General features: G+C 41.6%; 2 protein-coding genes across 2 annotated transcripts in view; one reads left to right on the plus strand and one right to left on the minus strand.

Moving 5' to 3' along the window:
• Positions 1 to 13992, minus strand: part of SYTL2 (synaptotagmin like 2) — a 199758-nt gene that overhangs the window by 173695 nt on the left and 12071 nt on the right. The gene's annotated exons all lie outside the window — the stretch shown is intronic.
• CCDC83 (coiled-coil domain containing 83) overlaps positions 1 to 13992 on the plus strand; it is a 39927-nt gene that overhangs the window by 12622 nt on the left and 13313 nt on the right. Inside the window, exons 3-5 of the mRNA XM_034995148.1 lie at positions 1166 to 1328; positions 4802 to 4969; positions 11672 to 11763. Coding sequence (XP_034851039.1) covers positions 1166 to 1328; positions 4802 to 4969; positions 11672 to 11763 — 423 coding nt within the window. The remainder of the gene's footprint in view (positions 1 to 1165; positions 1329 to 4801; positions 4970 to 11671; positions 11764 to 13992) is intronic.

The following is a 13992-nucleotide window of genomic DNA, read 5'->3' on the forward strand; positions in this document are numbered from 1 at the left end:
AACCATTTACCTATTGAAAGACAAGCGAGTTGTTTTCCGTATTTGGCTATGATAAATACAGCTTTTAGAAACATTTGTGTACAGGTTTTTATGTGAATATGAGCTTTCATTTCTCTGAGATAAATGCCTAAGAGCTCAGTTGTATGGTAAGCAAATGTTTATAAGAAATTGGCATCCTTTTTAACAGAGTAGCTGTACCATTTTACAAAGGAGCCAACTTTCATGGGGATGACAGAGAGGGAAGAGGGATAAGGGGGGAAGAAGGGAGCAGAGGAGGAGAGGGGATGAGAGAGAAGGGGGGGAGAGCAAATTTTTAAAAATTTGAAAAAGCTGAGATCCAACAGCACGTGAGGCTCTGGGCCAGGTGTAGCACCCTGCCTTTTCCTTTTGGTTATGTGAAAAAATTAACATCCTCTTCATGCTTAGGCTACTTTGGGTTAATTTTTTATCTTTGCAACAGAAGCATCCTTTTTCTAAGGCTATTGTCCCCATGAGGCTGGAACTCTGACCATGGACACCCCTCACCTTACATCCTTTTAACCTCAAAATGGAGACAAAACAGACATGTTTTCCACCAGTTTCAGTGTATTTCCAGGGAAGGCCTCTGAGCATGTGCCTAGCTTGAGACACATGCTTCCCCTGGACAAAACCCTATGGCTAAGAGAAGGAGCCACTGTGTTTTGTATATAGTGTTCACTGATGTATTCTTAATGTCTAGATGACCGCCTGGTAGATGCTTCATAAATACTGACCAAATGAGTGACGATTGCTGGAGAAGAAGGTTTTAGTGGGAGACTGAAGAAATCAGCCTCCAAGGTCTAACTTTAATGTTCACTGTTTTTTAAATGATCACTATCTTTGGATTTTTTTTGCCTATTTTAGAGCTGGAGTTGATTTTGAGGCGATTGTTGCCTAGGGTGATAGACTGGGAGGTTAATAACACAATTTTTTAAACGTAACTTTCTATCCATTAGTTACTGTGTTGATGGGTTTAATTTTACTTTGCATCTTCCATGTTCCATAAGCTCTTAGAGATACTGTATAAACTTATTTCATTAAATGGTTTTTTCTCACTTTGCAAGCCTCAGTGTGTGAATTGGTTTTGAGGCAAGTCAAGGTAAATACTTGAGCAGATGCAGTTACATACTGTTGATTTTCACGACAGAACAAACGCTTGAAGGATGAACAGACTTGGCACATACGGAACCTACTAAAGGAGCTGAGTGAAGAGAAGTCAGACGGGTTACCAGTTGTAACAAGAGAAGATGTTGAAAAAGCAATGAAGGAAAAATGGAAGTTTGAAAGAGACCAGGAAGAAAACTTGAAAGGTGACTTAGGAACTTAAAGTTATTTCTTGAATGTGTTCATGCTTTTGTCCCCTAATATGTTCAGATGAGAGCATTACCACCGCAGGCACACACACGTGTGTATAAATGGGCAGGAGAGAGAAGTAACAAGTGGGCAGAGCTACTAGAGCCAAGTGAGGAGGAAGAAGAAGGGCACTGATCAAAAACAAGGCAGAGGAAAACCACCTGGCTCTTGACACCAGACAACAGCCTGCTAGCTACCACCCTGAAGTCCTCACAGGGGGGATTTGTTCTTTCTTTGGGGAAATTCTCTTGTCTGGCAGCTTCTTTGGCTTCCAACTCAGTTCAGACTTGGGAACAGGGTGAATATTGCCATGAAGCTGCCCCCTCACACCAGTATCATTAAGGGAGCTAAGCCCCCCATTTCGGTAGGGAAAGAGGCATGAGAGTTGGCAAGGGGGAAGGTTGGAGGACATGGACAGAAATGATGCTAGGTGCAGAAGATGAAAGAGCATGACCTCTCTTGCCATGGACTTAGGAAATACCACGGTCCCTTGGGTTAAGTCATACATCGTTTTAACACATGCATTCCTTTAAAAAATTTTTTTCATTCCTTTATCCTAAATTTGCTGCTAAGATTTCCCAAGCCACTTTTGCCAGGACCTCTATACATACCATCTAGCTAGGAAGCCGGAAAACTTGGGGAAGAGATGTGAGTGTTCTCAGGAAGCAGTACTAGGAGCTGGGAGTCAAAATGAGGACTAGATTCCCTGAATTTCTCCAAGTAGTTCAGAGAGCCTACCGACCCAAGCACTTTACACAGAGCAAGCACACCATCTGTAAATATTTGTGGTTTTGAATGAAATAGTTGCCAAGGTCAACCATCAATCAGCAAACTTCATTTTTAGGGGTCTCCACAACTGTTCCCAGAAGCCTGTTCTGGCCCGTCCCTTGATGGGCAGCGGTGATGTCATGAGGTGGTAGATACTGTATTTTGCAGGGCGCCTCTCCAGGAGACTTCTGTTTATGTTTGGAAGGAAGACTTTAATAAGTCCCTTGAGATGGGAGTGAGACCACAGAGGATACTCAGATGTGCTCACTAAACTGCCTTTGCAGGGAAATAGGCCCAGCTAGCCGAGATGTGCCTGTTTACAGTTTGGGCTGAGTGCTGGGACGTGTGTGTCATGCACAACTGGGGCCAAGCTGGGTGACAGAGCACAGCAGAGGAGGCCTGGGCATGTGCAGTGGCCCAAGGACAAGAGGAGTCCGCAGATGCCGAGGGAGGGAGGGAAAGCCGGAGGACAGGTGGATGGGAAAAGGCTTTGTGAGGCTGTTCTGTTAGTCCCAGGGAGTCACTGTAACCTGACTGGGTTTGGGGAGCAGCGGCGGCAGCTTCATTTGGCAGCTTGTTGCAGTACAGAATCTCAGGCCCATCCAGGTCTACTGACTTAGAATCTGCCCTGGGACAAGATCCTGGGGGATTCCTATGCACAGGAAGGTTCGAGAAAGACTGATGTAACCGCTTTTTTTCACCTTTTATTTAGGACTCTTCAGTTGCCTGGATAAAAACTTAACCCAAACTAGCCTAAACATAAAGAGGGTGTTAATTTTTTCATAAAACCAAACAGAAAAAAGGCAGGGTGCTCTGGACCTGGACCCAGAGCCTCACGTGCTGTCAGATCTCAGCATTTTTCTTTTTTTTTTTTTTTTTTAAGATTTTATTTATTTATTTGACAGAGAGAGACACAGCGAGAGAGGGAACACAAGCAGGGGGAGTGGGAGAGGGAGAAGCAGGCTCCCCGTAGAGCAGGGAGCCTGATGCGGGACTCGATCCCAGGACCCTGGGATCATGACCTGAGCTGAAGCCAGTCGCTTAACCAACTGAGCCACCCAGGCGCCCTCAGCATTTTTCTTTTTTTTAAATCTCCTCTGCCTCTCCCTCCTTCTCTCCCCCCGCCATCCCCCTCCTCTGTCTCTTACCCCTCTTCTCTCTCTGTCTTGCCCCCGAAAGTTGGCTCCTTTTTCTGAGGCTGTTGTCCTCATGAGGCTGGAACTCAGACCATGGACACTTCTCACTTTACATCCTCTTTACCTCCAAATGGAGACAAAAGAGACATGTTTTCCACCAGTTTCAGTGAATGTGTGTCCAGAGAAGGCCTCTGAGCGTGTGCCTAGCTTGAGACACATGCTCCCCACTGGACAAATCCCTACAGCCAGGAGAAGGGGCCACTGTAATTGGCCTACGTATTTGACAAGGGGTAGGAGAAGGGGCGGGACATGGGCTCTGGCAAAGTAGAACAACAGCCACGACATGGACCTCTCTTTCAAAGACTTCAGTGACAGTAAGCAACCCTCCCTCAAAGGCTCACTGTGGTACAGGGCTGAGACAGCAGCTGTCTAAGCAGATAGGAGGGCAGCTCATCAGGCAGGTTACGGCGGTATTCATTGTTTAATGGCAATAGCAAGTGTCATTTATTAAGGGATTTAAAAATACATGATCTTATTTACAGCCTTGGAAAAAGACACGTCTGGAGTCCTTCTGGACTCCTCTATATTCGAGAACATTCCCCCGGCCTGATTGCAATGCTTCAGCCATTCCATAAACATTTACTGAGCACCAACTAAGTGCCAGACTCTGTGCTAAGTGCTGGTTTTGTTGAGAAGAATAAGATGTGGTTTTGCCTTCAGGGAGCTCTCAAACAAGATGGTGTGTGGCACTGAGCCAAAGGGCCATTAAGTTCAATGTACCCTGCTCCTTGTAGTACTTCCAGTTCCAAAATATCTAGAAGCATGAGACCCGGCCTAAAGATGGAGTAGAATATCATGTTTAGCAAGTGCCCCAGGGCAAACTGAAGGTTTATATGGGTGACACAGCTCAGTATTTGTACATTTTTTACTAGAGAATTTATCTTTCACTCTGAAGGCATTTGTAAGCAGGGACCAGGGAAGACATGTTGAGATTACTGTTGTATGGTATCATCTCACACAAGGGAATGTCCTGTCCCAAACACTGAACTTTAGATGATGGAAGCAACCTATTTATTTACAAAAATGGTTGCCAGGGACAGCACAGGATATATATTGAATTCGCTTTGCCCAGAGGCACAATGGTCAGAAAAGTGACAATTTATTAATAAAAAGTCTATGTGATATAATGTACAAAATAGGACACTTATCAAGCTACCATGGGAATAATTTAAGCTTGTGGGTTCCTAGGCATATAGGTAGTCTATTAACCTATCAGTCACAGCCTAAAACCACACATCTATTTTATAATTGGAAGCTTAATTTTACTTGGATTATGCATCATGAGGGATAAACAATAGTTGAAATAGTTTAGATTTCCTTTCATTGTAGATAAAAAATTGTATTTATGAGTTAACAGCATTTTAGTAGCAGGCCTTTCAGACCTTAACTTCATAAAATCGGATTGCAATGTATCATGGTTGCAAGAACAATGGCAATGACATGGTGTCTTGATTTTCTCTCAACAGATATGCGCGTGCAAATAAATAACGCCGAGAAACTATTTCTTGAGAAACTCAGTGAAAAGGAATACTGGGAAGAATACAAGAATGTAGGGAGTGAACAACATGCTAAACTCATTACCTCCTTGCAGAATGACATCAATAGAGTTAAAGAAAATGCAGAGAAAATGTCAGGTCAGTTGTGACAAAGCTAGTTCAAATTCAATAGAAAATCTTTGGAGAGCAGCCCTTTTGTAGAAGAGAAAAATGTGTACTCCCTAAATCATTCTTTACTCTCTATCAGCACAAGAAGCTATGAACCTAAGGGTAAAGGTGGAGAGAGGAGAGAAACTCTCCCAGGACCACCAATGGAACTGAGAAGTAGAAGGATGCGGGGGAGGGGCAGTGGAGAATCCCTGAGACCAACTGTCTTGGAGAAAGAAAGAAGCTTCATTCAGTGGGTGGTGTCTGCATGCTCCCATACCTACATCTGGGGCAATTCCACCGAGGTAGGAAGGTCCTGGGCCGGAGTTATATTGAAAAGAAATTTACCTGAGGCAAGCTAAAAACAAATTAACCAGGCTGTAAAACCAGAATCATTGTAGAGAAACGCCCAAGTAAACGCTAGGTTATAGTCAGAAAGAACTGAAGAACAAACACAAGACGGGAAATGGAGAGAGTATGGAGCGGGATGGCATCAGGTGTGATGAAGCTTACCAGGACTAGTTCTGGGAACCATGAGGCCACCTGTCTGTCACTGTGGCTAAGCACAGTGGCTTAAAAAACATTAGAAACCCAGAGACAGGAAAGTCATAGAGTAGAATAAATGGAGAAATCTGATGACTCAGAAGAACACTGGCCAGATGACAGCTCTGAGCCCGGCTGGTGATGGTGCCCTGAGTGGTGGAGGTGTTCATGTGGGGTCATTTCCATTATCCCCTGCGGGGGCCCTGTCGCAGGATATTCCACTGCTGGACCAAGTTTTCTGTAAGTTTCTCAGCTCAGGGCTTCTGCACCACAAAGGCAGTGTAAATTTGGTTCCAAATCAGACTGGGTTTAAAGTTCCAATTTTTCAAAAGGTTTTCCTCCCCAGAAGAAAAGTAGAGAATAAAAGGGACATCTTCTGGGGCATCTGGGTGGCACAATTGGTTAAGCGACTGACTCTTGGTTTCAGCTCAGGTCATGATCTCAAGGTCCTGAGATCAAGCCCGAGTCAGGCTCCATGCTTAGCAGGGCACCTGCTTGGAACTCTCTCTCCCCCTTCCTCTGCCCCTCCTTCCTGCCTACTCTCTCTCTAACAATAAATAAATAATTCTTTAAAAAAAAAGACAGAGGGGACACCTACCTACCCCTATCTCCCAGCCACTCAGATCCTCTCTCTAGATAAAACCACTATTACCAATTTCTTGTGTAATCTTTATCAGAAATATTTTATATCAATATATACAAAGCATGCTACAAATACAGTTTTGTACTTGCTTTTTCATGTAACAATATGGACATTCTTATAGATCAGTATATATTAGTACTTCTTCATTCTTCCAGTGACTACTTTGTTTTGTTGTAATATACTTTTTTTTACAAGTCTCCTACTCGTAAGCATTTAGATTGTTTCCTATATTTTACTATTACAAATAATGCTGCAATGAATTTTCTTAAATACCTCCTTTTATTGCAATGAATATCCTTGTATTTATATAATTTCACTTTTGTGTATCTCTAGGAAGGAATGGCTGGCCCAAAGTGCCCATTTATTTATTGTTATTTTGATAGGCATGGCCCTCCATAGAGCTTGTACCAAGTTTACTAACCACCCCCACCCCACCCCCAACCTCTCCCTATGTTCCTGCATCTTCAACAACAGAGACGTTAGCTAACTTTTTGTTCTTTGCCGGTCTTAAAAGTAGAAAATGGTATCTCATTATAGCTTTAATTTCCACTTCTCTTATTATGTGATAGTGAATATCTTTTCATAAGTTCCGGAAATGTAATAGGAAATATAGCTATATTTCCTTTTCTGTGAACCATCTGTTCACATCCCTTGCCCATTTTTCTACTGTGTTGTAGAGCTCTTTACATTTTAAGGAAATTAGCTCTTTAACTGTATACAAAGTACAAATATTACCCCCATTTGTCTTTTTTTTTTGTGGAGTATATTTATGGGGAGTCTTTTTTTGTGGAGTATATTTATGGGGACATGTTGAAGTTTTAGAGTGTCCAACCTAGATTTTTATTTTATGATATCTGAGATGATAAATTGCCCAATATTTTCTTCTAGAATATTTATGGCTTCATTTTAATATTTACATCTTTGATTTTTTGCGTGTCTACGAGGTAGGATACCAATTTTATTTTTTGCCAGATAGGTTTTCCAGTTGTCCTAACATCATCAAATAATTCATTTTAACCCTACTGATTTAAAATGCTGACTTTATGATACTTTAGTTTCCCATGTGTATTTGGGTCTCTCCCTATACTTTCTATTCTGTTCCACTGACCTATGTATTTGTGCACCAGTACTGTACTTTTAAAATAGTTATTGTTCAGGGAAGTTTAAAATTTTTAAATCCCCCCAACATTTCTTTATATTTTTAAATTAGGAGGAGTCACCTTCTCAGATAAACTTATTAACCCATTATCTTGATCAGAAATTTGGATGATTTCTTTGAGTTGAAAATTGTCATGCTGTGTATCCAGCTTTGGGATGGTGGTAATGACATTAATATATTGAATTACTTGCTGGTTAAACCTTAGGTGTCATAGGAAAATAGTTGTTATGGGCTTTTCTTATTTGTCATTGGTTTTAGGCATTTCTCCTAACCATGCCGGTAGCAGCAGCAATCTGCTCAGGGACGATTAAAATACCCTGGGGGCCAGTAATTGGACAATGGATATGAGCAGGACACTTAAAGCGATTTATCTAAAGCCTTACTATTATATTGCCCTTTTTCCTCCCTTCTTCCATGATTTCTGTAGAATATTCCTCTCACACCCATGATCATGGAGTTTGTGGTAATAAGACTGGTTTACTTGCAAGGAACTAGTATTTTAGGGATAGGAGTGGTTATTGAAAAAGGATATTAAAGTAAAACTTTTTTAGTCTCAGTTTAAACTGGGGTGGCTATTTAACAGACACCACATTTCAGAGTAAACTGAGATACTGCCATGCCGATGAGACAGAAAACTGAATTCCAGTCTATAAAAGAAGTTGCACAGGTCAAGAAAAGATTGTTGGAAATTAGGGGACAGTGTTTAGAAAGAGATCTTGGTGTGCTGTAAGTCCCATGCTGTCCCACAAAGGGGCAGGTGAAAGGTAATTTCTTCCATCACCTCAAATCAAGATGGAGAATCTTTAAGGAAATTCCTCAGATTGTTCAGTATGTGCCCTCTGCAGTTTGGGAGACATGGAGGTCTAGTTTATGACCCATCTCTGGGAAATCTAGGGGATAAGGGACTGACTAATCATTCTGACAGCAGAGAAAAGGTAAAGTGGCCGCTGCCCTGAGCTAGGCCTGTGTCTTAGTCCATTCAGGTTACTATAACAAGATACCTTAAATGGGTGCCTTATAAACAACAGAAATTTATTTCTTACAGTTCTGCAGGCTGGGAAGTTCAAGATCAATGCCAGCAGATTTGGTGTCTGGTGAAAACCCACTTCCTGGTCCATAGACAGCCATCTTTAGTGGAAGGGACAAGGGAGCTCTCTGGAGTCTCTTTTTATAAGGGTGCTAATCCCATTCATGACGGTTCCCCCCTCTTGACCTAATGACCTCCCAAAGACCCCATCTCCAAATACCATCACACTGGGGATTATGTGTCAACGCATGAACTGGGGGTAGGGGGGCACAAAGATTCAGTCTGCAGCAGGCTACCCTCTCAGAGTTTGTCACGGCAAAGCATGAAAGTGTTTCCTACAAATCTGCTATGAGAGCAAGCTAGTCCTGTTAGATCTCCGTGATAGGGTCCCTAACAGAGAAATAGGAGCCTGCATGTATGGGAGGGAGCAATAGATTGAGAGCCAGAGGCCAAAGGAGAAGTTAGCCAGCCTCAAGGACAGTACAGCCTCTGCATCAAGGAACCACAGGTGAAATAACTAGCAATGGTGAGGGTGGTCCTCTGAAGAACCTATAAAACAGCCCCATGGAAAAGGAATCAACCCTAAGTGCCAGCTAGAACTAGAAAGTGCCACATTAGCTTGAGATAGTATCTGTCAAATGAGAGCTTTCTTGCCCCTTTCCATGCTTCTCTTCAACCCTGAGGGAGGAGGCATAGAAACTCAAATCAGAGGAAATAGTTGTATGTCCAGGTTGGGAAGGGAATAGCCACAGCTTTGAATGGAGTTTAAAGTTTTAATTATTACAAAAGACTGGATACATTAATTACTGGTTGGAGGGCCTCTTATTATCACAAAGGATCCAGAAAAGTAAGAAATTTGCCATATATCTTGTTGAGAGAGTTACTAGCCTCACAGTATGAATTTTAAAGGGAAGAGATAAAGCTAAGTTTGTTTGATGTCCCATGGTCATGTTTGTTGAATATAACACTTGCAGTGAGGAATGGGAAGACTGAAGATGGAAACAGAAGCCCATCAGATCAGTGGTGGCCCTAGAGATGGCTCCTCTCTACATTTGTCTTTTATGGTCTGTGTCCCCTTCATAGTGCCTCTGTTTTGCTCTGTCCCGTCCTCATTCTCTTCTTGCTTCCCACACACCAGTTCTTGCAGTTTTCTCCAGCCCAGTTTCTAAAGAGCTGGTGTCATCACCTACCTAATGAAGATGAGCGAAGACGTTTGTCCATGCCTCCTCATGGGCCATCAGTCAGCCATTCTGTGGTCAGCTCCCCAACCCTGCCTTATTCAGGAACATCCCTGAGCTCTGGGGGGAAGGGGAAGGAAGCACCTAGAGCTGCTTCCCTGAACTTTGGCTGGGAGATTTTGGGATAGTGGGTATAGGAAACACAGTCACTAATCCATCCAAGACAAGGCTTTATCTCTCAGTAAAAGGAAAGGGGACCTTAGTGAGGCCCAGCAATACAGAAAGTGTGGGGGTATGATAAGTCATTAGATATCAGGGTCACAGAGCATTTTTACTTTTGTCCTTCACCAGGCACACAGGACAGGAATCTCTAAAATTTCTTTGTACACTAATCGTGAGTTAAAAGATTTGGGTTCAAATGCACTTACAAAAAAGTAACATTACTTCTTTGAACATTAATTTCTTCATCTGTAAAATGGGAGTCCCTTGGTGATCTCCAAGAGAACTCACAAGAGAGGCTACCACCACCCTCCCCACAGAAGAGGGTCAGCACAGTGAGGTCGTGTGACACTGACAAGTGGTGAAAAGTGGGCAACAGACTCCCAGGAAAACTGTGGGGGAGCAGAGCAACACGGAGCCAGACACAGCAGGGAAGGTAGAACAATGCAAAGCAATCTTCAGCCCGCGTGGCTTTGCCATCAGCTTCTGAGAAGTGGCCACATTAGACAGGGGTCTGAGCAGCCAGGACTTTAAAGGCACAAAGCCAGAGTCTCCCGTGCTCCCAGTAGCAACGTCTCCAACTGTTATGAGAAGGAGACATTTCATACTCCCAGCTTCTTTGGCTATATTCACAAATGCATGGTTAACAGTTGTTTCTGAAAGCAGCAGGTGAATCACAAAAACTAGCAATGAGATTTTTACATCCTCCCTTGTGCTGGTTACTCTGCTCTTCAGAAGATAAACAGTCCATAGAATTTTATATGGAACTTGGAACAAGTTGGGTATTTTTATTGCTTTGTCAGTGTTAATGTGGCACTAGAAAGAGCTATAACTTTAGTTAGAGCATATTTGATCATCTATTTTTTATGATTTGCAGCAAAGAATTAATATTTAATCTAATCAAGTTCCAGGTTAATGGTTTCTTTCAGATGCTAAGAATGAAAAATCCATTATAACTAAACTCCTGATCCATTGCAACTTTTAGATTGCCTATTGTGTTTTGTTGGGTAGAAGTTTCCAATAAACATCCAGCCTTAGTCTAGTGGACTAGGTCCTGAATTGAAACAAATTCTACCAGAAATGAGATTGGAATGATTAAAATATCCAAGTTATGACTCTGAATGGGAAAAAGAAGTATACAGATTGTATGGATGGGCATATGTGGGTTGGAATAACGAAGACTTCCATTTTCTTACTCTCCAGATGTCAAGTTAGACTAGTTTTCTTCCTCTCCACTCTCTACAGCAGTCTTAATGTCACTATACCTCACTTTTCCTTAAACAGAGGTGTTGAGGGTATGATCACTAAGCATCTTTCAAGGCCTAAAATTTTATGATCCTTTGCTCTCTCAATCCTGACTATGATATCAGAAAATCTGGAGAGAATAAAGAATCCTGCACTTCTTCATATCTGTCCTCCTCTCTTGCCCTGAGCCCAACTCAGAACCAGAGGCTGACTTTCATGGCCCCTTCACCCCTCTCTCCTTTTCTCACTGTCTTTCCTGCCCAAGAAAACGCCTGCCAAGAATACTGGAAATTTAGTTAGATGGAGTCAGAGGTATAGGATGCTTCTCATGCAGATAATCAAATCTTTATATTTCCGTTGTGGAATCAGAAGTGTGTGATATGCAAGGTAGATGGCTGCCCTAAAGTATTGGGAATTTTCCCTTTGGAGAGACAATCCTTTGAAAATACAAATATTCTTAGGAGAGATACCATTTTAGCTAATTCACATTAAGGTGTTAGTAAATTACTGGAGCATTTCTTCTAATTGGAGGTACTAGATACTTCAGTAAAAATTTACCCTGAAAATTTGGGGGAAAATATGTAGAAAGGAGATGAGAGGATCATGGAAATAAAATTTACAAGCAGCATAGCTTTACCTAGGATTAGTCTTGTTAAAGCTTCTAATTTTCTTTTTAAAGAACACTATAAAGTCACTCTGGAAGATGCTAGAAAGAGAATAATCAGAGAAACTTTGTTGCAACTGGATCAAAAGAAAGAATGGGCCACACAGGTATATTTCAGTTTTTTTAAAAACAAAACAAAAGTTGTTCCTTATTTTTTCCTGTGGTATATTATCATGATTAAGAACTTGAGTTCTGAAGTTCGGCAGTTTAGTTTAAATCACGGTTCTTCCACTTACTGGGAATATAAACTAAATTTGTTACTTGACTTTTCTGGGCTCCAGTTTCCTAATTTTTAAAAAAAGGGGCAATAATGATATTTACCTTTAAAGAATAGTATGGGGATTAAATGAGATGATTTAAGTAGCATAGTGTCTCATAAGGAACAAGAGCTCAGTAACTTATTATTCAGTTATTTTTAAGTAATAATAATGGCTACAACAAATTATTAAATAAAAGTTTTGGATGCATTATAGAATGAAATATGATTTGTCTAAAAAGTACTGTCATAGGGGCACCTAGGTGGCTCAGTTGTTAAGCGTCTGCCTTCGGCTCAGGTCATGATCCCAGGGTCCTGGGATCGAGCCCTGCATCGGGCTCCCTGCTCTGCGGGAAGCCTGCTTCTCCCTCTCCCACTCCCCCTGCTTGTGTTCCCTCTCTCACTGTGTCTCTCTCTGTCAAATAAATAAATAAAATCTTAAAAAAAAAAAAAAAAGTACTGTCATATATATCCAAACCTAAAAGAGTACACTTTACATGGCCAGAGCTTTAATATTTTGGGATATAAAAAAATCTTTGAGGGACACCTGGGTGGCTCAGTCGGTTAAGCGTCTGCCTTCAGCTCTGGTCAAGATCCCAGGGTCCTGGGATTGAGTCCCGCGTTGGGCTCCTTGCTCAGCAGGGAGTCTGCTTCTCCCTGCGCCCTGACACTCCCCCTGCTTATGCACAAGCGCTCTCTCTGACAAATAAATAAAAATCTTAAAAAAAAAAGTTTGAGATATAATTTCCAACTTTATATGTTTTCTAATCCCTTTGTTTTCACTCTCCTTCCCTGTCCATAGACTATCTCCTCAGTTAGTGAGGCCCCCACTGGGACTGTCTCTTCATCTAGAATCTCTCTTCTTCAGAATCATAAACATCTGGTCTTCTCTAAAGTTCTTCACTGAATTTCAGTTGCTATTGTTTGTTGCTTAACTGTTAGTTCAGTTATTCTTTCAGTTACTATCCTACTGCATGATTTTTACTGATTTATACAAATATAGAGGACTACGGAGAACTGACCAATAGTTTATCTGTCCATAAAATTCAGCCCCTTTGTGAGTGACTATGACTGAATGGTGAAGTCAACAATAAAATGATCTGAACATAGTTAAGATGATTAAAAATGCATCTGTAGATCAAATATATTTCAAATATACATATTCAATATATAATGAGGACTGTTCCAGATACTGTTCTGAGCATTTTACATTTATGTTTCTCAACAATCCTATAAGGCAGGGACTTGCTAATGAGAAGACTGAAGCACAGTGAAAGTTTTGTGGCTTTCCCAGAGCAAGTGGCAGAATCGAGATTCGATTCCAGATGTCTCCTTCAGATCATTGCTCTTAATCACTACCCTATACATTTTCTTTTCTCTACATAATGCCTAACACACACGTGAATGAATTTTCCCCATTTTATCTAGCTATTTTAGCATATGTTTCGCTTCTGATAATCCACTGTTGTGCAACCTTGGCTGCGTACTGGAGTCACCAAGAAATTTGGTTAACTCATGTGGTGCCTCAGAGATGCTCATGTAGTTGGCCTGCCATGTCACCTTGGTTTCTGGATTTGTCCAAGTGTCCAGGAGATTCTAACATGCGCCCAACATTGAAAACCCCTGCTCCACTGTTAGTAAATTAAGCCATTAGCCAACTTCAGTTATGAGCTGTGTCCTGCTTTCATTCAAATGAAATTCTGTGTTCCAGGACACTTTAGAGTTACCAGTTGCAGCTGCAGTATAAAAGTTCCTGGTTCCTAAGGAATGTAGGCGCACCCTTAGTTTAATTAGCATGATTTGAAGAAAAAAATTATTGCAAATCTTCCCACTCGTTCAAGACTTAAAACTTATTCTTAACATATTTTTCAGTTATTTCTGTCTGCCTTTATGATCTATAAGATTTTTCTTTTTTTTTTTTTAAGATTTTATTTATTTGAGAGAGAGAGAGAGAGAGAGCACATGAGAGGGGGGAGGGTCAGAGGGAGAAGCAGACTCCCTGCTGAGCAGGGAGCCGGATGTGGGACTCGATCCCGGGACTCCAGGATCATGACCTGAGCTGAAGGCAGTCGCTCAACCA

This window comes from Mirounga leonina, unplaced genomic scaffold (assembly GCF_011800145.1).
Source record: "Mirounga leonina isolate KUSES-001 unplaced genomic scaffold, KU_Mleo_1.0 Mir_92, whole genome shotgun sequence".
Classification (NCBI taxonomy): Eukaryota; Metazoa; Chordata; class Mammalia; order Carnivora; family Phocidae; genus Mirounga; species Mirounga leonina.